Source organism: Camelina sativa, chromosome 15 (genome assembly GCF_000633955.1).
Source record: "Camelina sativa cultivar DH55 chromosome 15, Cs, whole genome shotgun sequence".
Taxonomy (NCBI): Eukaryota; Viridiplantae; Streptophyta; class Magnoliopsida; order Brassicales; family Brassicaceae; genus Camelina; species Camelina sativa.
The window spans coordinates 3,633,049-3,657,479 of NC_025699.1; the positions used below are offsets into that span (position 1 = coordinate 3,633,049).

The window sequence follows — 24,431 nt, forward strand, 5'->3', positions numbered from 1 at the left end:
GAATGTTCTAATATTCTATTATGAAGATAATGGAAGCTACAGTATTTACGATGTGCCTCAATACATACTCAGATCTTGAGAATAAAGAGCTTGAGATTCCGGTTATAATGTAAAACAAGGAAAACACCAATCCAACCATTATCGATCACAGAAATAAAATAATGACAGTTCCAACCTCTACAACTGATTGGCCGTTGATTGCTACCATATCATATATTAAGTATCTCCTCTCCTGCTTTTGTTTATCTGGCAAGGTATCAATTATCATTTCTCCATCAAGCAATGTAAAATGGTGCACTTTATCAGATATGCCCTGGCAACCAAAAACAAAAAAGTAAGGAAAATCTCTAGTTCTGTTTAGATTCAATACACAATTTCACCCAACAAAGGTGGAAAATTACTCACTTCAGTTGGGTGCCGGAAGGGGAACCGCATCTGAACTCTCCGGAATCTAAAGCTTCTATCCACTATATAACATCCATCCATGGTAAGCAGCATCATATATCGAGTTCCATCAGCTTTCCATGTGGCATAATAGTACCGCTGCCTCAAGAGTTGCAAATTTTCCCTGTTTTACCACAAATGACCAAAAAAATTAAGAGTAAAGTACCGCAAACGAAATGAACAAATTGATCCCGAACTAAGGGGATGCATTAGGTCAATCATCTCTTTACATGAGCTACAAACAGTTACGCAGAGATTCATACCTGTTTAAGGAGACAGGGTGTGAACCTGGAAATTGTGAACATCCTCTTCCCTAGATTAGAGGAAAATGAATTCAGCACGCACATGTTAGATTGCGCCAATGAAAAAGAGAGAGAGAGAGAGAAATTAATAAACGAAAACATGAAACTTAAAGCATACTATACAAAAGCTGTAGCAGAAACCAATTCATAACGAAACCATAGTCAGTGGAAAAGTGCCTATTAGCCCAAGGAAAACTTTCTTTAATATTCAGCAAACAACGATACCAAGATGATCAAGATGACGTTATAATTACAAGTTACCACAATCTACTTCTGTAATTTTCTCAAGTAGCATTATAAGGATGTGCAACAACAAAATTAAGAGACATAGATCACAAGATAAAAGGCAATCATACAAAAGCGAATTGAAATTGAACATCACAGGGTTAGATATCATAAGTTTAACTACATAATATTCTATGTGAACAACCTATAACAAGATTTCAAATTTCCTACCCCAATATTCAGCGATAGCATCTTATAAAAGAACTGCCGGTAACCTTCCTCCTGGTCAGGGGGTATTTCATCACCTAGAACGTCATCATTTGACATTTTGACATCCACCTGATGGCTTTCCTCCTGAAAGCATAAGGCAGTAAGACAACAATTATACATAAAACCACCATATAAGTACGAAAATCAGATGACCACTTTGTGAGTTTTGTCAGCCTTGGATAGACTCAACTGAACCCATCAATATGCACCAATAACTAAATTCCTGATAAATTGATTCGCGGGCTATAGAACCTACCATAACACATCTCAGAGGTTATATTCAAAGATCACCACTAAACCGTAAAATAACACAGAAACAATGGTTGTGATGCTGAAATTTACACTAAGCTGTTTTTCAGATGGTTGCGCTGAGCTAAGGAAAGACAAGTCTGAAGCTCAAACAAACGTGCAAGAAAATCATTGGAATGACGGTTTATGTATATAAGTGATCTGCTAAATAAACAATCGTTAGTTAACACTGAGCTTACTTGCACAGGACCAGCCGGACCACCATCATCATCATCATCATCTGGCAAAGCTTCACCATTTAAATCAAGCTCAGTAGACCGCTTCCACTCGGGAGTTGATGGGCAAATGACGCTTTCAGGTTTTATTTCGTGATAAAACGAGTAGAGAGCATCAATATAGTCGGGTTTATAGATCCCAGGTGGGCGGGCATCCGAAAAGATTTTTAATGCCTGATAGAAACCATAATGATATAAGATCCTTTTGCTCTTAGGAGGTACATATAGTGCACAAATACAACGAGAGAAGTGAAAAATACTCACCTGTGTAACATTCATCGGCCCAGATCGCATAAGATAATGAACTATCATAAACCCTGTCCGATTATGCCCATGTGTGCAGTGGACGAGAATATACTTTTTTGAGTGCTTTAGATTTAGGACAAACTGATTAACCTGAAGACAGTTTTCTTTAGTGAGCTACTAACAGTAGACAAAATTGATTTTATAAGAAAATTATATACGACTTCAGGTAAACATTTATGATTCATTTTGGCTACAAAAAATATACCTCATTGACAAACGTGTTGACAGACACATTATCAGGCACTGAATCACGACCCTTGCATGCAATCTACAAGCAAAGAAAACTAAAGATAAAGCAATCTGCTACAGCCGTCACAAAGGATATGGGTTAGAGTAGTATGTAATCCGTATACCTTCACATGTTTAATGCCTTCTTTCTTTAAGTCTGTCGTCGAATAGTAACGATTTGTGTTTGTCAAATCAATCACCAGACCAAGCTGAAAAAGACAGAGACAATACACGACAACTTAGATCACGGACATACCAGTGTTGCATAGACAATCAATGATACACACTCATATTTTCAACAAAGCAAGGACAAAGAATTCCACAATTTACCTTTCTCCCAGCTATCCTCTGGTTATGGGTCACCTGTTTAAACGAGTATCTACTTCCAGGAGGGACACTGTTATTGTAAGATTCATTCAGAGGAACTTTTGACGGAACGAGTAATCCTATCTCATGCCCAGAAGGTGGGCAATCTAGCCAACCTGTGATATCGGACAGGCTGTCAAAGAGTCACCTTATATACAGAAATGGCATAAAAGGGAAAGAAAAGAACACATACTAGCTAAAAGTTTTTCAGCCAAAAGATTTTAAGCCGTTTATAATAGGGAGTAAAAATACGTAATAAGCATTTTTACTAAGCAAAGAAATATCACCTTGAGGAATCTTGTATCTATCATAAGCTTTAGTATTTCGATTCTGATAATATTGATCACGGAAAACTGGCTGAGAGTTATGTGTTGGCTTGTCATATCTCATTCGTTTCCTTCTCTCTTCACGTTCCTGAAACAAAAAAAAAAGAAACACAAGAAAATCAATCCTCAGATAAAAATTATATACAAGTGGGGATCAATTATTACTTAATTGTTTTCTAAAGTGTCCTGCATTATATAGTGACTAGATCAATCAATCAATGTTGAGTGCTGAAAAATCAATAGTACCCGTCTAGCGATTTCAACTGCAGACTCAATCCGGTCATCCCTGGAAGAATAGTCTTCTAGATGTCTGACATAGGGTTCGTCGTCTTCTTCGGGTTGGGGTGAAGCATTTAAGTCCATCGTAGCAACCATTCACGGGAAAATGAACAGCATTAACCTAAAACCTCGTTCCTCTGCAAGAAGCTACCTAATTCATATCTGAAGGCATGAGTAAAAGCAAGATATCAGTAGCCGCGGGGATAAAAAGGCAAACTCAAAATCAAATTTTCCAATTATCTCTATAGCGAGAAACAAAGCCGTAAATTGAAGCAAATCCACATAGTCTCTGTTTCTTTCTTCGACTTTACTCGACTACCAGCAAATTAAAACGAAACAAAACAAAAAAAAAAAAAACCCTAGAAGCGACGAATCAACGAAATCTCAGGCGGACATTTGAAATTAGTCCTCTACTCGAAAGCATCGCGACACTAAATCAAGGCGTAACACTATAACAAGTGAGAAAACTCACCCTAAGAGCATTCAAATATATCTGAGGAATCAAATCACCTAACGAACACAAAGCTTCGGGAGAATCGGAGAAACAACATACATGGGCTCTTTGAAACAAGTAAGCTTCTCCGTTAAATCAACCTGAGATGGCGAAGGAGGGTGTGAAGGTTCAGTTCAATCGCGGGTTCAGTGGAAAAAAAATTGAAATCGAAACCCTAGAGAGAGAGAGAGAGGAAATACACAAAAGGAAGAGAGAGAGAGAGTAGTTGAGAAAGGTGAGAGAGAGAGAGAATCAGACCCAAAGTCTTTTTAATTTATATACTGGTCAGTCGAAGCAATAACTTATTTGGGGGAAAATTCCAAAAAAAACACCAACTATTTAATATTTACGTGAAAAAAACATGAATTTTTTTTATTGGCAGAAAAATACGTAAATTATTTTTTAGTTGATAAAAAATATACGAACTATTATTTTTTTCCAGTTTCTCCTCTTCTCCGTTACAACCGTTAACGGTATTGTAACGGTGTTACTATTTTTGAAAAAATTTCCATAAAAAAACACAAACTATTTATTTTTTGCCAGAAAAATACATGAACTTTTTTTCTTTGCCTGAAAAATACATAATTTTTTTTTCTTATTTTTCCACTAACAATGTTAGAGATCATAACTCATAACTTTCCCTGTTCTCTTGAACTTCATACAAGTTTTCATTACTATTTATGATAACAAAATTCAAGAACAAAAATACACAATTAGATTAATTGATTTCTAAATTTCTCAATTAGTATTGTTTTTGCAAAAATAAATGGTGAATCTGGTTAGGTAACAAGAGTTGATATCCCACAAAATGGCTATAATATACAATCTTGATCAAGTTTGCGTACACCAGCCCATTTGATGATTTACACTGGCTATAAGCATCATAAAAAGTACTAAACTAAAGAGATGAATATTTTTTGAAATGTATACAAAGATCTACAAATGTGGAGATCTCATAAAATTTTACAGAAGTGTTGATGAATTTTCAAAATTTGTAAAGTTAATATAAATCCAAAAACAACACTAACTGAGAAATTTGGAAATTGATTAATCTAATTGTGTATTTTTGTTCTTGAATTTAGTTATCCAAAATAGTAGTGAAAACTTGAATGAAGTTCAAGAGAGCAGAGAAAGTTATGAGTTACGATCTCTAACATTGTTAATGGAAAAATAAGAAAAAAAAATTATGTATTTTTCAGGCAAAGAAAAAAAGTTCATATGTATTTTTCTGGCAACAAATAAATAGTTTGTGTTTTTTTCTGGAAGTTTTTTTAAAAATAGTAACACCGTTACAATACCGTTAACGGACATAACGGAGACGAGGAAAAACTGGAAAAAAATAATAATTCGTGTATTTTTTTATCAACTAAAAAATAGTCTGCGTATTTTTCTGCCAATGAAAAAAGTTTATGTTTTTTTCTGGCAAATATTAAATAGTTGGTGTTTGTTTTGGGAATTTTCCCACTTATTTGGTAACCAAAAATAATGAAAATATACGAAATAATCCATTGATAAAATTAATAAATGAATAACAAAACCTTTTTCACGTTTTTATAAGGATTAATTTTTACCAAATGGCTGTAAATGTTTTGGAGAATATACAGACCCAAATTTACTGTTTGCTTTTGATGCAAAAGTCCAAATTTTATTGCCAAAATATATCCTATTATATTAATTGGAAAGTACAAATATAAAACTAACCTTAAAATGTGTAAAAATTACATTCAATTACCATTAGAAAAATTTAATATAGCTTAATTAATTTAAATAAATATAATTAACTAAAAAATAAAAACACTCACAGATCAAATATTTAAAAATCTAAAAAAAATAATAACAAAATATTTTCTCTCTCTAATAAATTATGGACGAAATTAGTAAAAAAAAATATAAAAAAAAAAATAATAACCAATCAGAATTTTAAAAACTAAAATTTTATATACAAATATACAACATAATTACTTTTAATAACTAAATTCGAAGATTTTGTTAAGATTTCAAATTATGATTCTCCTATCATCTTTATTTTATTTTATTTACAAATTGCTTGGAATTTTCATATAATACTTATGATTAATAAAATGCACAATTTTTTTCTGCATATGTTGTGATTTGAATTTTTAAAAACGAAGATATATTACTCAAATCTATAAAAATGTGTGTTTTAATTTCTACATTGGCAGGTGGGTAAAACTAAATTTATATAGATTATAAATTAATTATTTTATTTTCTCACAGTTATAATATTAAAATTATTATTTTATATTTTACAAAATATGATATAAATACATAGGGGTGGGCGTTCGGTTTTTCGGTTTGGTTTAGGTTCGGTTTTTTCGGTTTACGGTTTTTTTTATTTTATAAAAATGGAACCATAAAGAAACCATATGTAATTCGGTTTGGTTACGGTTAGGTTTTTTCGGTTTATGGTTTTTTCGGTTTCATAAAAAATGGAACCATATAAAAACCATATGTATCACAGTTCGGTTCGGTTTCGGTTTGGTTCCGGTTTTTAATGGTTATTTTATACTTTTAAAAAATAGATAGTTGATACATAACTAAAAATAAACATAAAAGTAAAACCTAAACACAAAAAAAAATAGAATCCAAATTTAGTTTTGTAATTCGATAGATTACTAAGAGATCAATAGCTATAAGCCCAATAAAGAAAAAAAATATTGATATTGTGATACAATTTAAAGTTATAAGTTGGAGAAACTAATTATATCTAATTTATCCTAATTTTTTTTTAAAAACCAAAAAAACCATTCGGTTTTACGGTTTTTAACCAGACCAAACCTAAACCAAATGCTTAACTAAAATGAAAACCAAACGGATTTTTAGACTTAACCATAACCAAACCAAACCTATTATTTTGATTCGGTTCGGTTCGGTTTTTTGGATTTCGGTTTTTTTGCCCACCCTTATAAATACAACAAACAAACAATATAAAACTGTAATAATACTTCAAAAATAAAATAATATTTTAAAATAATTAGTATTCAAAAAGACTAATAGATTTACAGAACAATTAAAAATAAATATTATCTCAAACAAAATAATTTTTTTTACAAAAAATTATAAATTTTTTAAAAAATGTTGATTGCTTTAAGCATGGGACATCTCCTAGTATATAGTTATTTGGACAAATTCAGTAATGAGTACGAAGTAAATATACAAAGAGCTGCAAAGCCACCAAGAACTGACACCATAGCTTTTTAAACCTTTTTGAAAGAAAAAAAAAATAGTATAATTTATGTCTTTTAAGCAACAAAGAACATAAAATACAAAATTGCGAGAACAAAATTGATAAAATTTCCCAAGTTCATATGGAAACTTGAATTCAAAACTTTGGTGAGTTCATGGAAAACAAAAGAAACAGAGCCATTTTTATTGTTTGAACTTCTTAAAAGATTTCTTGAATTTGCCACCTCTGTTACCTCCCAAGAACCTCTCACTCTCTTCATCATCTTCTCCCCTTCTCTTCTTCCAATCTCCTGATTCTTTCATGTCCTATATAACATAAATTGCCACAAACAAATTAGCTCTATTATTAAATTCAAGTTACATGTAGTAGTAAAAAGTGCTGATGAGTAGAGATATACCATTTTAGATAACCTTTTGGCTTCTTGAACTCTCTCCCACAATGAATAAACTTCGTCTTTCTCAACAGGATATTCTGGTAGCTTTTTGCCGCCTGAGCATCGAAACATAGTCAAATGTTTGTATCCCATGAGAGAACCAAAATAATAAAAATGTTATCTTGCAAGTTATTTTACTTACCAATGAGTTTTTCTATTTGTAGATACCATTCGAGCTGATACTGGGTTACCAATGATATCCCGACACCAGAACGTCCAGCACGAGCGGTTCTTCCCACTCTATGGATGTAATCCTATGAACCAAACAGTGTGTAATCTCAATATTCATGAGAAACAAGAAAGAAAGAAAGAAAAAAAAAAAAGCATATTCATCTGACGAAAGAAAAGGGCTAACCTTTGAATTTGAGGGAATGTCATAGTTGATAACCACATCAACTGATGGGATATCGAGCCCTCTACTAGCCACATCGGTACAAACCAAGATATTACATTCCCGTGCTTTGAACTTATTCAAAGCTCCCAGTCTCTTTGACTGTGAATATTTCAAAAGAAAATTGAGAGAAAAAAAATTCGAGAAATGTTTAGAAATAGGACTACTGCATCATCATTTTACCTGAGTCATTTGACCACTGATAGGAATGGCTCTAAAACCAAGGCTCTGAAGCACCAAAGCCAAAAAACGAGTATCATGGCATGTTCGTGTGAAAATCATTGATGTTGATTCAGGCATTTCACTTAGAATGTATACAAGATAGCAATCCTGTTATAAAGTGAATAAAAATAAGCTAATTATATAGTTGAAGAAGATAAAACCTCTTATGTGTTTGCTAATAATATCTACTCTCATGTTTTGACAAATTCACAATTACCAAGGAAAAGTTAAAATTTATATTTATCGATTAACATACAATTAAGTTTTTAATAAAAAATAAAAAAATATAAATCCTTCAGATAACATGCCATGTGGAAAACACTTTTTAATTATTAAATCTACAACATCAATCTTTTAGCTAGGAACAAAAACAAATCTCAAAACATCAATGTATGAGTATTTTACTAAGCTCTGTGATGCAAATAAGATACCTTGTATTCCGGGGGAACAAACAGATACCACTGCTTAAGAGTATCGACTGTGGAATATTTGGAGGCAGCTCCAATCTGGAGGAAAGCAACGAACAGACAACTGTTATACCCCCAACAATGATAGCTGTGAGAAAAAAAAAAAAAGTCATTTCGTGTTTCCATACCTTCACAGGATTCCTCAAACATGCCCTTTGAAGTTTTCGAACCTAGAAGGACAAAACAAAATCAGAGACTTAAATAATAATCAATGGTTCGTTTAGATCATCCACTCCAAAAGAGATGATCGATCATAACCAAAACACTGTCAAGAAAGGTTCCTACCTTTGTAGTCATAGTCGCTGAAAAAAGAAATGTTTTACGTTCAAGAGGGATCTCTTCCAAAATCTGGTCAAGAGATTTCTCAAAATCTTCATTCAGCAGCCTATCTGCTTCATCAAGAACCTGTTGAAGTAAATAAGAAATTGATACGATCTAAGAAAAGACTAAACCAAAAACGAAAAAGACCAATAAAGATAAGCAGCATTAGTATACCAGATATTTCAAAGATTTCAGAGAAAAGCCTTTTGTGGTAGACATATGATCCCAGAGACGACCAGGTGTTGCAACCTAAAGACACAACATACCATAGTTAGTTGCTAGATTCACACTTACGATAAGTGCAGTTACTCAAACAAATGACCATAAGATTAGAACAGAAAACGTACAATAACATGAGGCCGTCTCCCAAGAGCAATAGTTTGTTGCATCTTGTCTATACCTCCAACAAGCTGAGAACGACGTATTATTTAGTTGTAAACCTATTTTACAACTATTGTGGTAACAGGAAGATTTTTAAATTATGGTTAAAACATGAGCTTACCACAGCACACCTAAGACTTATATCAGATCCTAAAGCTTCAAACTGCTCAGCAATCTGGATTGCAAGCTCTCTGGAGAGCAAGGAACACAGAAAAAAAAAAAATCAAATCCAATAAGAATGAGCAAACAAAGTAAGTAAACGCTAGAAGAAAGTGGGGAAGCAAATCATACCGAGTTGGAGATAAAACACAAGCGAAGAAGGCAGGATCAGGTCTACGTCCTTTCTTAGGCTCAGAATTATAAACATACTCAAGAAGTGCTTGCAATATAGGAATCGCAAAGGCTGCAGTTTTACCAGAACCAGTTTGCGCGAGTCCAATAACATCTTTCCCTGGACGAACAGAGACATTAAAACATCAGATTCAATTAGTTGCATGATATATTTCAACCCTAATAATCACAAAATTCAATTCTCGGAAAGACATAAACACAGAACTAGGAACCTCAAAACAATAAAAAAACATCAATGAGCACGAATCATCATCACAAAAGTATTATACAGATAAAAAGAGTGTAACCGCACAAAAGGCATTATACCTTCAAGAGCATAAGGAAGGGCTTCGGCTTGAATTTTGGAAGGGTTCTTCCATCCCAATCTCTCACAAGCTTTCACAAGCTCCTCACGCACACCAAGTTCTGCAAATGTCTTCACCACTTCGTTCTCTTCCTCCATTTTTCAATACCCACTAACGAATTCGTTATCTCCTGGACCTCAAAGACTGTAACGGAATCAAATGGCGTTAAGAAAAATCGAGTCTTTTAAGATTTCCGGCGAGATCTAGGGCTTTAGATAAATCGAGCTGCGTTAGGGTATATAAATCAGAAGAGACTCTCTCTAATGAGACCAAGAAAAAAAAAAAGAGACGTATGGGCCACGTTTATATGACTTTGGTCTCAACAAAAGCCCATCTAATTGCTCAACAAAAAACTTACATGGTCGGAACATAGAGAGAGCGACATGGATTTTACTTAGAGCCGACTATATTAACCAAACTAAAATTAAAATGGAGTAAAATGGATTTTGAGATTAGTAACGTTGAAACCTTTGCCAACTTCAATGTTAAAAAAACCAAACTAATGAATGTCAATCAAACACAACGTTTGACATACTGAAAGAAGAAAAAAAACCAAAGCTGCTTCAGTGTTGTGTACTGATGATTTGACTCCATAGTCAAATCCGTTTCTCTCTATTCCTTGAGCTGTTTAATTAAGGTTACTATGGATATCATACTAAGATCAAAGTCCAAAGAGAAATCCATCCAATTCGAAGCATGTTATATCAGAAAACAAAAAATCCTTACACAAAGCAAATGGAGCACGTAGTGGAGTGAGCGAGCATCTTATTTGCCCGGAACCAAACAAAAGACATGTTCTCAAAGATTTTGCAGCAAAACAAGAAAACAGAACACATTTCAATTTTAAGAAATACGTAGCTACAGAAGCTGCCAAGCCTCATTGGGTTTGTCAGACTTTTGAATCTTGGACGTTGCTTGAGTTTCTTCTTTAGGAGCTTCATTAGGTTTGTCAGACTTTTGAATCTTGAACATTGCTTGAGTTTCTTCTTTAGGAGCTTCATTGGTTTTGTCAGACTTTTGAATCTTCGACGTTGATTGAGTTTCTTCTTTAGGAAGGTCCATCTTCGAGAGGTAGCTTGAGAGACCGTTGGTTAACGCTGAGGTTGTGATCAAGGAAGCTCTTAGTAAGCTAGTGGCCTGGAACACAAGTAGTTTCAAAACAAATTGAATATTTTTCTCAAAAACTATCAGAGAATTGAAAAAAAGTATGTAGAGTGCACCATACCTCAGCTTTGCCAATGCTAATTACTTGCTCCTCGATGTCACCAATGGTCATTTGCAGCTTGCTTAACAAGGAGATTGTTGATGAAGAGTTCATAGGAGTGACAACTAGATCATCCGACACAATGAAATTCGTTTCTCCCTTCACGAGTCCAAAACTAACAGAATCCGAAGTGTCCATGGATTTTGAATCCACTGAGATTAACTTCGCAATTCTTTCACCGCGTGAAAGCACCTTGTTCTCGATCTTTTTAAAGAGCGTGTTTCTGCCAGTACCGCCATAACGACTAACCAAGCATTCATATTCTGGTGTTTCCTGTTCCTGGATAACAACATCTAGAAGTTGTGCCCTGACCCTGAAATTATAAAAATAAGGAAGCACGCATTTGGAAACTCTGGCTTCTTTCTGCTTCTCAAAGCTCAAATCTTTCACGCTTCTGCAGAGATTACCAACGCAGCCCATATTCATACTGTCAACAGAAAACTCCCAAGCAAACTCAAGCGGGATGGCAAGAAAAGTGAAAAGAAAATCAACAAAATCTTCTCTGCACTCAGCATAAAGAATCACCCTGTCTGTCTTTCTAACGTAAACTTTCAAAGATATAAGCTCGTCTGCATCTCCTGCAACTTTACTTTCTTGCACGAGTGGTGTGAACAATTTACGCTTCTTGGACATACAGTTTTTCCTCAGAAATGTGTCTGTCAAGGGAGATTCCGAAGTAAACATACACCCTAACAAAGTCAGCACCTGCATTTTAAAACAATATATAGAAGAGACTTATTCACAAAGTTGTATTTAAGCGAAGTACAAAATAATACAAAAGAAAGACAAGTACCTCTTCAAAACCAACATCAACGACCGTTTCATGCAGCTTGTCAAAACCAGCATAGCCAAGGTCATTGAGTACGTTAAGAACAAGACCCAAAGAGTTCAATGCCACCTTCAGATCATCAGTGATGATAAATGACGTTCGGCAGCTGAGAAATACTCCATCAGCTTTATCTTCTAAACAACCATCACCTTGCTCTCTTTCAACCTGAATCTCGCAGGTAATTGAGCTTCCACAGCGACACCTCGAGGTGCTGACATTGCTGTATACCTTACAGCATGCTTCAGCAGATATGAAATTCGGGCAGACAAAGAACTTTGTCTCCTCAGTGTCATCTATATTCAGCTTAAGATTTCTGCAGTGACTCGCCTTAGCACTCCGTGGATACAACAGGAAATTCTTACCATTTTGAGTCTCGAAGTTGTCAACGTCCATGTCTGAAACACTTTTGTAAAGGTTGTGGAAACAACCAACGATTGAAGACTGCGGATTCTGATGCTTCTCCAGCAACCTTACAATGGTACCCATAGGGAGAGTCAAAAGACTACAGAGTACATCAACAAAATCCCTCCCAGCTTCAGCCAAAACAACTCTGTTTTTCTCCTCATCAATGAGAAGCCTCAAGCTAAACTTCGGTTTTGCAGCGCTATTAGCCATTAAAAGATCAAGGGAAGAACAAAAAGGAAAGAAAAATCAACAAACTGGTGTGTAAGGTAATAGGTTGTGTCTGAGTGACGATTCTAGTGATCTCCCCCTATTATATATAAAAATATATTTTGAGATGTTTCACAACCTATATCTTCAATTACAATAATGATCCTTTGCGGTTTCCTATGTCCGCATGAGTTTTGATATATATCTCCCAGATGTTGTGTATATTTTCCATAAAAATTGCATCGATTAGTGAAGAAGCCGCCCACTTACCTCCAGTAATTTCAAACTTGGCATCTACGGCTGCTTTGATCACTGCATTGATATTTCCCCTCTCTATCCAATGCCAAGAGGGGTTTCATATGATGTGACAGTCAATAACCATTAATGAAACCAACAAAACAGAGAAACCTTTACTCTTCCCCATGACCCGCATGAGTTTTTGATACTTTTCCCAAGGAAATGTAAGCTTTCAAACAGAGTGCATCGATTAGGGAGAAAACTATCTGTATTCAATTTGGGCTAATACTCTGGTTTTGCAAATCTGTGATGCATATAGTTAAGAAATAAACATTGATAAGACAGAACAAAATGTATTTATTACTAGGGCAACGCTTAAAAGCCACAAAACGAAGTGCATACAGCTCAAACTAAAATCAGAAGCCTTGAAAAAACAAAAGATAGAAACTAAAGCTTGAAATAATAATGTTTTAGAATCCAAAACATGTAAGAGAAAATCTTCAGAAACAGAGGCGACTCCATCAAGACTCTTCAGGTTGAATTTTTTTTTCCATGGAGTTTTTAAGCTTCTTCCTTCGGTTTCTTCAGGAGCAAGCTTGAGAGACCATTAGTTAATGCAGAGGAAGAGATCAAGGAAGCTCTGAGAATACTGATGAGCTGCAACAGAAGAAGAATTCAAAAACATAAAAAATTATCTTAAGGCAAAAAGAAATAACCAAAGAACAAAAGTAAAAGAGCAATGCAATACCTCTGCTTTGGAAATGATAATTTGATGCTCCTCAAGATCGCTGAAATCAACCTCCATCTTCTTTAACAAGCCAATGGTTGAAGATGAATTCATGGGAGTTATGATAAGATCATTAGAGACGATGAACTTTGTATTCTTCTTCATAAAACCAGTCCCATATTTTAGTGAACTTCTAGACTTTTGTTTTGGGTCAATTGCATACACATCCACAATTTTCCCATCCTCTGTGACCAAAGACCTTTTAATCTGCCTGGCAAATTTGCAACTCGAAGTAGAACCACAACAAGGAGGAACGTAACATTCATACCATGGTTCTGTGGGATAGAAATTACCAAGCAGATTATTGTTGGTGCACCTATAATAATCAGGAAATTTGATAAAATTGGATGCAGACGCTCTTCTACACGGGCTTCTGCACAAATTTCCGACACAGCCCAAAATGGTATTCTGATTAGACAATGAGCAGGCCAACTCAAGAGGGAGAACCAGAAAAGTGAGAAGACAATCAATGAAATCTTCACTGCATTCAGCATAAAGAATCTCCTTATCAAACTTCCTAACAAAAACTTTCACAGAGAACCATTTGTGGCACAGGTGGGGATAGCCATTTGTGCATCGTTGTCACGCAATGTCGTTTCTTGAGGAATGCACATGTTAAGGGAGTGTCCGAAGTGAATAGGCATCCCAGTAGAGACAAAACCTAGATAAAAATAGAGATATGACATAAAGAGATATATGTACACTAATATGAGAAAATAACAAAGATAAACCAAAATAATACCTCTTCGAACCCGACATCAAGTAGCGTTTCCTGCAGATCACTAAAACCAGCATACCCTGACTTATTCAGAACTTTCATGATAGCACCAATAGAGTTCAATGTCACGTTCAGATCATCAGTCACAATGAAAGAGGATCTGCAACTGACAAACACTCCATCTGCATTATCTCCTAATACTTCTCCTACTTGATCTGCTTCAGGGATCTGAATCTCACGAATCATCCCATGTCCACAACTGCAACTCGAGGTGCTAAAATTGCTATAGACCTTGGTGCATGAACTACTCCAATAGAAATTCGGGCAGACAAAGAACCTTGTAGCATCATTAGTATCATTCATGTTCAACTTGAGCCTTCTACAATGGATCTCCTTAGTACTTTTCGGATAGAGCAACATGCTCTTGCAAGCATCAGTGTTAAAATGATCAATAGCTATATCTGCAACACTTTTTTTAAGGTTTCTAAAGCAACCTAGGAGCGTCTTGTGATTCTCCAGCAAACTAACGATTCTACCCATAGGGAGAGTCAAAAGACTGATGAGCACATCAACAAAATCCTGATCAGCCTCAGCCAACACAACTTTGTTTCTCTTCTCATCAATCAGAAGTTTCAAGCTAAACTTGGCACTTTTAGACATTGGAAGAGAAGGAAAACGAGTGAAAAAAAAAACAAATACGGAAGAGAAAAGTAATTGAGAGACTTCAGGTTATACAATTTGACAGTAAGAACATGAGTTTTGCTTCTACTATATATTGAAGCAACATCGGTTATGAATCTGAAGAGGTTTCGTGTAATCTGATATTAAATGAACGTAATGATTCAAACATCGACCCCCAGAAATCTTTGACCTTTATGCTTCCCTATGGCCGTGTGATTAATATACAAGTCCCAATGCCAAGATTCTATTAATCTCCAATTGGGTTCCTCATTTATCATTCTAACTTCATTCTGAAACGTTCATCTTAAACTACTTCAGTATCTTGATTCTTGAACAAAATCTTGAAGATATAAGCAAAGTAAACTGACAGAACAAATAGATGGAAAATGTAAGAAAGCGCTTCAAACTCAAACCTTTGCGCTTCCCCAAGACTGCATGAGTTTGTATACATGTCCCAAGGCCCAAAAAACTTTCGTCTTTAAGACAGATAATATTACCAAAGTGCATCGATAAAGGCGAAGCCCACACACCTCCACTAATTTCACTACTATTAGGCGCTTTGTAACTACGACTTCTTTATCCCACCACTTTCATATTCCCCTACATACGTTTCTTATTAAGTTTTGAGTATAAGCATGTCGAAACAGATCACTGATGAGATTAGTTCTCTTTCCCAAGTCACTGTCTTCAACCTCAAGAATGGGGATACAACTGAGGAGAATAGCTTGCTTGTTAAGTCAACCATACCCTGGACCTGGCACTGGTCTCCAATAGAAGGTCTTAACTCTGAGGATTCAATCAGGAATATTCATCACTTTATAAGGCAGGAGATTGCAAGGATGTCCATCTACTCTGAGGCCGGTGTCAGCCCTAACTTGAGACGCAAGAAAGGTATTGTCATTGGGGTAGCCAGAGCTGTGTCCACTGAGTTGTATGACATTGTAGACGATGACCTCATAGTTGAAGAGATGGACACAGCGAAACTGGAGGTGGGGTACGATGGCGACACTGTAATGATCAAGGACGACGTGGACTCAAAGTGGAAGGAGGAGCTTTCTAAACCTTTAAACTTGTCTGAAACCGAAAATAAAGTGATTCAAAGACTGCTCTTCATTGCCTATGGAGTGATTCCCCTCCAAGGATTCTCTCTGATCACGACCTCTGACCACTACAATGAAAAGTCGAAGAGAGCATTTTCTAACGTGGAGAAGCAATTCTTTTTTCGATGTGACCAATTATCTTGGTGGAAAGAGGACGAGGAGGCCTTAAGGGACGCCATGTGGCACAAGGCTGGACACCCAGTGAAGATATCCTTCAAAAAGGAGATTGCCTGCAGTGATACACCATTAAGCAGTTTCTGATCAAAGCAGGTGTTGGGAGCGTTGCATCTAGGCTCCCCGCCATTGAAGATGAGGTTAGGAAGGCCCAAACCTACAGAACCCTTTTAGAAACTCTGTCGCCTATCTTCGATGATGAGGTCAAGTGGGAGGCTCTTGATGAGATGCTATCATATCTGGAGAATTTCTCAGCTGCGAGGCCAACAGAGGTAGTGACCGTTCACAACGCGCCTACTCACCTGAGGAGCATAGACACGAGGGAGAAGGCGGTGGCTTGGATTGGACAATGGTGCACTCAGAACGCTGAAAAGGTAGCTATTTGTTGCGGGTTTTACACGGCCATGTATGAAAACGCTGGAAAGTTTTCCAGGGGCCCCGACATGAGATATTACCTATCCCTCAACGTACTCAAGAGAGACAACGTTGCCTCCTACACCTTAGGGACAAAGCTTTTCTCTGATTACGCCGTCTTCAAGGCCAAGCTTCATCAACTCATGGAATTTTCCAGTGTCCCATATGGCCCTTTTGCTTAGTGTGTGTTCGTTTTGTGTTTCCTCTGATGTGTGTTAGGGTCGATAATAATTGATAAGTCTTCGTGGATCTATATAATTCTGAACCTTGTATTGGTTTGGTTTGCAGAAAAAACGTTATCCTTTAATTCTATTGAGATGGTAACAACACTTATGACCAGTCTTAAGACCGTAAAACCTAATTCTCATCCCGTCATTGCCTGTTCCCATCAAGAATACAGAATGCCTCTTAAAACAGTCACAAGGGTCTGTCTTCAAAAACAGAGTCAACTTCAGAGTCTTAAGTTTTGGCTAATTTTAGAGGGGTTGTGATGGAGCGATGTAAAACAAAAGTACGTATGTTTAGGATGATAATCGCTAAATACTTAAAACCATTAATCTGAGATTACCAAAAAAACAACCCCAAATCAAAGTGAAACCTTCAGGAGTATCAAAAAGCAAACTGTTAGCCTAAACTTGAATGTTTACTGATCAAAATTACAATTAGCAAGGTTTAAAATCCTATTATACCATTCAAAATCTAATTTGTTAATTGTTAGAAGTAAATTCAAATATTATAGTTTTTAACTTTGTTAAACTTACAATTAAATTAATCTAAGTATATTATATGTAATATGTTGTGTTAATCTAATTGATGTGCTACCAGTTTTAAATCCGATACTAGATTAGGACCCGTGCTATAGCACGGGTTGAAATTCTTTTTATTTATATTATAATTTTATAATAAAATACGATTCTGAAGATCATGATTAATGCTAGATTAGGACCTTAGAAACTTTTAAAATCAATCATATAAATTATATTTTATTCTAAAATTATAATATAAATAAAAGGAATTTCAATCCGTGCTCTAGCACTGTCCTAATCTAGCATTAAGGTTTAATTTTTAATTTCTGAATACGAATTAGCGAGATTTGATTACTTTTTTATGATTGAGAGTATATTTTTATCCCTTTAATAACTTTTTTATTGATGTGGTTTATCAATAAAATCTGTGCAAAATAAATTGGTAATATTGTGATTCTAGATATTTGGAACCATATACGTGATCTTCCGAAATAAAGTTTGGAATATCCATGAACTATCAATTTAGAATAACCCGTTTAAGATTTTTTGTTACAATTAAGGTTTTATTTGTTACAGTTAATATATAAATTAATTTATAATATATGTATAACCTATTTGTAACCATTTATTAAAATTATAAAGTCTACCAAAATAATGTTGTGTACTTCCGTTTTATTATAAAGGAGATAATGCAAGTTATTTGTAAAAAAATATATATATATATATATATATATATATACTAGATTAGGCCCGCGTATTAACGCGGATATAAGAAAAATATATAAAAATTTAAATTGTATTCAAAATATTAGTTTTATTTTTAAAAAATATATATTAATTTTTTTGATTTGATTTTTTTTAAATACCAATTTAGAGTTCACATACTAAATCCTACAACACAATTTCTTTTATATTATTACATGATAATAAAATTTAGATATTAGTTCTATGCACTCAATCCTAATGAGTAACATTTATAATTTTCATATCAAAAAAATGTACATTGTATCAAATTTATACCTTATTTAATATTTTATAAAAACTAAAAATTAATAAGATATAATTCTCAAAAAAAACTAATTTTATCTCATATTTGAAAAAAGAACAATATCTTAAATTTATTTGTTTCATATTTTGTAATCTTATAAGTAATAGTTTTACTACTTGTCCAACATTATCATAAATTAATCAAAAATTCAAAAACGATATTATGAGAAAATTATTTGTGTATGTAAAGGTGAGTATCTATCTACAATTCTCTTTCTTTTAGGATTAATAATTGACATTATAATTTATTTAATTATAGTATTATAGTAAATAATTGTCTAATTTTCTTAATTCTTTTTATTAAAGAATTAGTAATTTAAAATTAGAATTCGTATTTTTTTTATATACAAGAATTAGTAATTTAAAATTAGAATTCGTATTTTTTATATACATATATGAACTATCTTTTTTATTTATTAAATTGTTTAAATTTTTAATTTCTTATAATTTACAAATATGTTAAAACATAAAGTTTTTGTATAACACATGACAAAATCTTTAATTGTTAAATTGACACTTGTCGCGATCATATGAGTTACTAACTTTGAAAACCAAGATTTATATAATAACATAATATTGAATACGCTATGAAATTATTCACCGATTGAAAAAAACTTAGGGAAATTACATTAATTTATTATTTTGGTTATCTTATTTTTCTTACATTATGTTAATCACTAATCTTAACACATTAAACCTTTACATACTTTAATCACTTTTCTGTATAAATTTCTTTTTACTATATGATTATAATAAATAATAATTGTAATTAAATTGCAAATATTTTTCTTATTAATTGCACATATTTTCCTATTGAAATTAGTAATTTAATAGATAACTTTCTTATTCAAATTAGTGACATAATAGATTACTTTTGGTTTTATATACTTTCAAAAATATTAATTGTAATTCTTTTATTTTAAATTTTTTAATTTTTTAATTTTCCTATACTTATTAAATAAATTTTCTTTTCACACATATCAAAATATTATTGATATATTTGACACATGTCGCGATTATATGTGATTTACTAACTTTGAAAACTAAAGTTTATATAATATATATATATATATATATATATATTTGTGTCTGTAAAATATCATATAACCAAGACAGAAACTATTAGAATAATTGGCCACAATTGTCCTAATTATTTATTAAACTCCATCAGAATTTAGATCTCTTTATTTATGATGTGGTGAAATTTTAGTGCAATCTTAAAATTTATGGTTTTCATGTTGTGGTAGAAACAAGAAAATATGATTATATTGCCAAGAAATTCCCAGTAAATTCTATAAATTCACTGAGATCAAAGTAAGTTAGTTGGTAGAAATTCTCTAATAAGCGATCGAGTAGTGTGTCAGATACATTAACATGTCTGAGCCCAAGTTACATCCAGCAAGAAAGGTTTGAAATATGTCCTCAGAAACCACATTTCTCTTAGTATTTGAAGTACTATAGCTGTAAAATAACCTCTTTAAAAGCTTAAAATTTTAATGCAATCTAAAAATTTATCGCATTCATGTTGTGGTAGAAACAAGAATATATTATTATATTGGTTAGATGTTATATTTGTGGTAGCTTCTAACCAATTAGCACCTATATAAACAAGTGCTTACTTCTTGATTAAAAAAAAAATCCGATCAGCACCTATAGAATACTTTGGTTCTTTGTGATGGAAACTCACAATTATTTACCGACCAAAAAACACACTTAATAATCAATCATACGAATCGGGCTTTACAACTTAATGGGCTTGTGCTTATAACCAGATGAAACACCGACTTATCCACATTTTCATCCCTTAAGTTTCTTCTTTGGCCTTCTTCGTGATTACGTTCCATAAAGAGGTGTTTTGATTGAGCAAATGCAAGACAAGATAAGTTTTATTTAGGAAGATAATCAACAAAATACTTAAAACCATTATTCTGAGAATCGCTAGACAGAAAAAAAAAAAAAAAAACCAAAACGAAATGAAACATAGAGAAGATTAGAAGAAGACCATCAAAACCAAACTGCTAGCTTCAATGCCTTCAACAACATAAGAAAAGCAAAGCCCTGTTTCGTTTCAAACTGAACTCAAGTTTCTATCTTTGGCTTCTTTGCAAGTAAGGACGAGAGACCGTTGGTTAAAGCAGAGGACGAAGTCAAGGAGGCTCTCAATATATTGATGAGCTGCAAGAAAAAATAAAAATAAAAATAAAGCAGGTTCACAAATTCAGAAAGGTTCCAATGAAGAATCAATAGCTAGAACAGATTTAGCATACCTCTGCTTTGTTAATGGACATCGGCCGAGCCTCGATGTCGTTCATGTTAATCTCCATCTTCTTTAACAAGCCAATGGTTGAAAATTTGTTCATGGGAGTGATAACCAGATCGTCAGAGACGATGAATTTAGTATTTCTCTTGACAAATCCAGTATCAACTATCGTTGAAGAGCACGACTTGGAATCCTTTGGATCCATAGGACTCAAAGCAACAACTTTGTCACCTTTTTCAAGAACAGATCTTTCAATCCGTTTCGAGAATTTGCAAACCGTGCTAGTGTAACACCTATTGGGAATTAAACATTCATATGCTCCTGACAAGGAACTAGCAATATCAAGCAGATTCTTACTGCAAGTATAATAAGCTGGAAGACAACAACGGTAAGGCAACTCTCTTCTACACCCACAGCTGCACAAATTCTTGACACATCTCAATATGGTATTGTCATTGGAGAGCGAAGACGCTGACTCAAGAGGGAGAACAAGAAAAGTGAGAAGAGAATCAATGAAGTCTTCACTGCACTCAGCATAAAGAATCTTTCTATCTGACTTTACAACAAACGTTTTAATATAGCATTCTCTGCCCTGTTCTACTGGTCCGGTTTTTAACATAGGTGGAGGGGGCAATGTAAGCATCGTTGGCATGCACTGTTTCCTGAGGAATGTACTTGTTAAGGGACACTCTGAAGCGAATAAATTCCCCAGTAGAGTTAGCACCTCGTCAGAGCCAACATCAAGGACCATTTCCAGCAATTCGTTTAAATTTGGATATCCTAGGCCATTGACCACCTTCACTAATTCATCAATAGAGTTCAATATCACATTCAAATCATCTGTGACAATGAAAGAGGATCTACAGCTGACAAACACTCCATCTACAGCATTTCCTAAAGAGCCTATAACTTGCTCATCTTCTGGAATCTGAACCTGAATGTTCATCAATGATCCACACCTACACCTTGAGGAGAGAAAATTGGTGTATGCCTTGCACGAATCGCTCTTATAGAACCACTTAGGGCACACGTAGAAATTTGTGGCCTGAGTATCGTCGATATTTAGCGTGAGTCTTCTGCAATAGATATCGTGCGTACTCTTGGGAGACAGCAACATACTCTTGCAAGCCTCGGTCTCAAAATCATCAATGACCATATCTGAAACACTTCGATTAAGATTCTTATAACAACCTAGGAATTGTGGTAGCTTCTGATGTTTCTCCAACAATCTTGCAATAGTCCCCATTGGGAGTGTCAAGAGACCGAAGAGCACATCCACAAAATCTTGACCAGCCTCAGCCAACACAACTTTGTTTTTCTTCTCATCGACGAGAAGTTTCAAGCTAAACTTTGCACTTGTAGCCATTGTAGGTTAAGGAAACGAGTAAAAGCAAAAAAAAAAGGAAGAGGAGAAACTGAGACTTTAGGTATCACACTATGAAGGCAAGAAGATGCGCGTCTATATATTGAAAAACCAGCGTGATATGAGCCGACTTTGATCTAGTGATTGGAGCTGTGATTGAAACTAGAATGAGAGATTAAAACTAATAAACCTTGCCCTTTAACCCAAGTCTCTTTCTAGAGAATTAGGTTAATTGTTGGAGGATGAATTCTTATTGATCATAAGGGGTCTTTATATAAGACCCACGTACAAGCCGACTTAGCATAATTAGAAAAGGAAAAGCACCAAAACCTTAATCTAATGTTAAAAGGAAAAGCACCAAGAAATTGACTTAGGTTCGATGAACTTCAATATTCACCATGAAGATAAACATGATGACTAATAGTTAAATTAGAAGATAATATATAGAAGAACATGATTACTACTTGGGAACCTCATAAAAAATATCCATATGGACCCTGATAAACACTGGCTTATACTTTCCTTAAGTTTCTTCTTTGGCCTTCTTCACGATTAAGTTCCAGAAGCAAGTAGTTAAAGCCGAGGATGTTATCATTGAAGTTCTTAGCAAACTAATAGCCTGCAATATAAGAAAGTTTCAATTTTTAGAAACTGATTTTTTCCCTACAGGCCAAACACTTAAAACACAAAAAGAGAAGACAACAACCATACCTCTGATTTCCCAATGGTGATCATTTGTTCTCTGACATCTTCCTCCGCCAAATGCATTGTCAGCTTTAGCAAACTAATGTTCGAAACCGAGTCCTTCAGTTTAATGACCAAATCATCAGTAACCAAATACCTTACGTATCCCCTCACAAACCCAAAACTTGTCATATCAAAAACCTTGATGTTTTGGCTTTGAGAATTAAAACAATCAGGCATCTTTCTAGTGAAACCTAACCTACTGCAGCCGCCAAAGGGATCAGCAGGGCTGGGACAGAACCTGTAATAATAGATTTCTGTTTGCAAAGTGACAACATCAAGCAACTGTTTTGGGCAACTATAATAAGAAGGAAGCAGACACTTGGCAGACGACGAGGAATCATCATTTTCTTCGTTCAAACCCTTGAAGCTTCTGAACACGTTCCCAATACAACCAAGAGTGATATTGTCTCCAGAGATGTCCCAGACAGATCCAAGTGGTAAGGCTAGAAAAGTGAATACAAGATCAATGAAATCTGCTCCAGATTCTACACAGAGAAACTTACCGTCCACTTTTCTAACAAATGCTTTCAGAGTTATGGTTTGCTCTGGTCCTGCTCCAGATTCTTGCACAGTTGGAGTTAGCGGTATACGAGATCTAGTCAGGCACAGAGAACTTTGCTTCCTTAGAAAAGTATCGGTTAATGGAGAATCCGAAGTAAATAAACATTCCAGCAAAGTGAATATCTGTTAATCACACAAAACAAACACTCAATAAAATGTAAAATAATTCAAATGACGACAGAAGTGTAATAATGACACAGTACCTCACTTAAACCGACATCAAGAACAATTTCACCGAGCTTGTGAGCATTTGCATAGCCTAAGCCTTTCAGAGTATTCAGTACATAATCCATAGAGCTCAATGCCACTTTCAGGTCATCCGTTATGACGAACGAATTCTCATAGCTAACAAAAATGTCATCGCTGTTGCCTTGAACTTGCTCTTCATCAAGTTCCTGAATCTCCTGATTCATCAATCCACTGACCAACTTCGAGTCCACAATTTCCCCACACCCACATGACTCAGTGCTCAATAAGCTATAATATCTTCTGCAGTATCCTCCTCCATGGTGAAAACGTGGGCAAACAAAGTACTTGACAGCCTCGGTGTCATCTATTTTCAACTTAATCTTTCTGTACTTGTCACGATACACACTCCTAGGATACAGTAGCACTTGCTTACATGATTCAGTCTGAAAACTCTCAAGACCCATCTCTGAAACGCTTTTGTAAAGATTGTTAAAACATCCTACAACCACTTGAGGCGATGTTCGATGTTTCTCAAGCAATCTGACAATAGTTCCCATGGGAAGTGTGAGAAAACTAAAAAGCACATCAACAAAATCCTTACCAGTTTCAGCCAAGACAACCTTGTTCCTTTCTTCATCTATGAGAAGTCTCAGACTTAGCTTTACCGTCTCTGCACCCTCAGCCATTGTAGTAGTGTTCACAACACAAAGAGTAGAAATCTCAAGAGAGAGAGGAATTGCAAACGTTTTGAACCTCACTGACTTAAACATAAAGAAGAAAAAAAGAGTCTTTTGAGATTTCCCATTAATATATATTTTAAT

The 24,431-nt window shown here is 34.6% G+C and overlaps 5 protein-coding genes and 2 pseudogenes across 6 annotated transcripts in view; 1 reads left to right on the top strand and 6 right to left on the bottom strand.

The window, feature by feature from the left end:
• Positions 1–4,004, bottom strand: part of LOC104745076 (mRNA-capping enzyme) — a 7,159-nt gene extending 3,155 nt beyond the window's left edge. The window contains exons 1-13 of one of the 2 annotated variants that reach the window (XM_010466247.2): positions 3,964–3,985; positions 3,743–3,864; positions 3,238–3,432; positions 2,953–3,079; positions 2,630–2,781; positions 2,425–2,508; positions 2,277–2,339; positions 2,030–2,161; positions 1,730–1,939; positions 1,203–1,325; positions 708–757; positions 406–568; positions 176–313 (exon numbers count right to left, since the gene is read on the bottom strand). In XM_010466247.2, the coding sequence (XP_010464549.1) occupies positions 176–313; positions 406–568; positions 708–757; positions 1,203–1,325; positions 1,730–1,939; positions 2,030–2,161; positions 2,277–2,339; positions 2,425–2,508; positions 2,630–2,781; positions 2,953–3,079; positions 3,238–3,366 (1,371 nt within the window). In that variant the 5' untranslated portion in view covers positions 3,367–3,432; positions 3,743–3,864; positions 3,964–3,985. Of the gene's footprint in view, positions 1–175; positions 314–405; positions 569–707; positions 758–1,202; positions 1,326–1,729; positions 1,940–2,029; positions 2,162–2,276; positions 2,340–2,424; positions 2,509–2,629; positions 2,782–2,952; positions 3,080–3,237; positions 3,433–3,742 lie in introns of both variants that reach the window. The other variant, XM_010466249.2, reaches the window with a different exon arrangement.
• LOC104748075 (DEAD-box ATP-dependent RNA helicase 10-like) lies at positions 7,154–9,979 on the bottom strand. The gene is made up of 13 exons (XM_019236619.1): positions 9,844–9,979; positions 9,478–9,637; positions 9,308–9,377; positions 9,153–9,215; positions 8,980–9,054; positions 8,770–8,889; positions 8,613–8,654; positions 8,449–8,523; positions 7,979–8,125; positions 7,760–7,897; positions 7,547–7,658; positions 7,369–7,460; positions 7,154–7,276 (listed from the first exon to the last, which is right to left on the bottom strand). The coding sequence occupies exons 1-13, from the start codon at positions 9,977–9,979 to the stop codon at positions 7,154–7,156; spliced, it is 1,353 nt and encodes a 450-aa protein (XP_019092164.1).
• Positions 10,740–12,589, bottom strand: LOC104748076. The gene is made up of 3 exons (XM_010469771.1): positions 11,939–12,589; positions 11,107–11,850; positions 10,740–11,018 (listed from the first exon to the last, which is right to left on the bottom strand). The coding sequence occupies exons 1-3, from the start codon at positions 12,587–12,589 to the stop codon at positions 10,740–10,742; spliced, it is 1,674 nt and encodes a 557-aa protein (XP_010468073.1).
• On the bottom strand, positions 13,385–14,988 carry LOC104748077 (annotated as a pseudogene).
• On the top strand, positions 15,645–16,879 carry LOC104748078 (annotated as a pseudogene).
• Positions 20,570–22,116, bottom strand: LOC104748079. Its single transcript, XM_010469772.1, has 2 exons — positions 20,758–22,116; positions 20,570–20,665 (listed from the first exon to the last, which is right to left on the bottom strand). Exons 1-2 carry the CDS (start codon positions 22,114–22,116, stop codon positions 20,570–20,572), a joined length of 1,455 nt encoding a protein of 484 aa, XP_010468074.1.
• On the bottom strand, positions 22,367–24,401 carry LOC104745077. Its single transcript, XM_010466251.2, has 3 exons — positions 23,625–24,401; positions 22,825–23,544; positions 22,367–22,732 (listed from the first exon to the last, which is right to left on the bottom strand). Exons 1-3 carry the CDS (start codon positions 24,378–24,380, stop codon positions 22,637–22,639), a joined length of 1,572 nt encoding a protein of 523 aa, XP_010464553.2. The 5' UTR covers positions 24,381–24,401; the 3' UTR covers positions 22,367–22,636.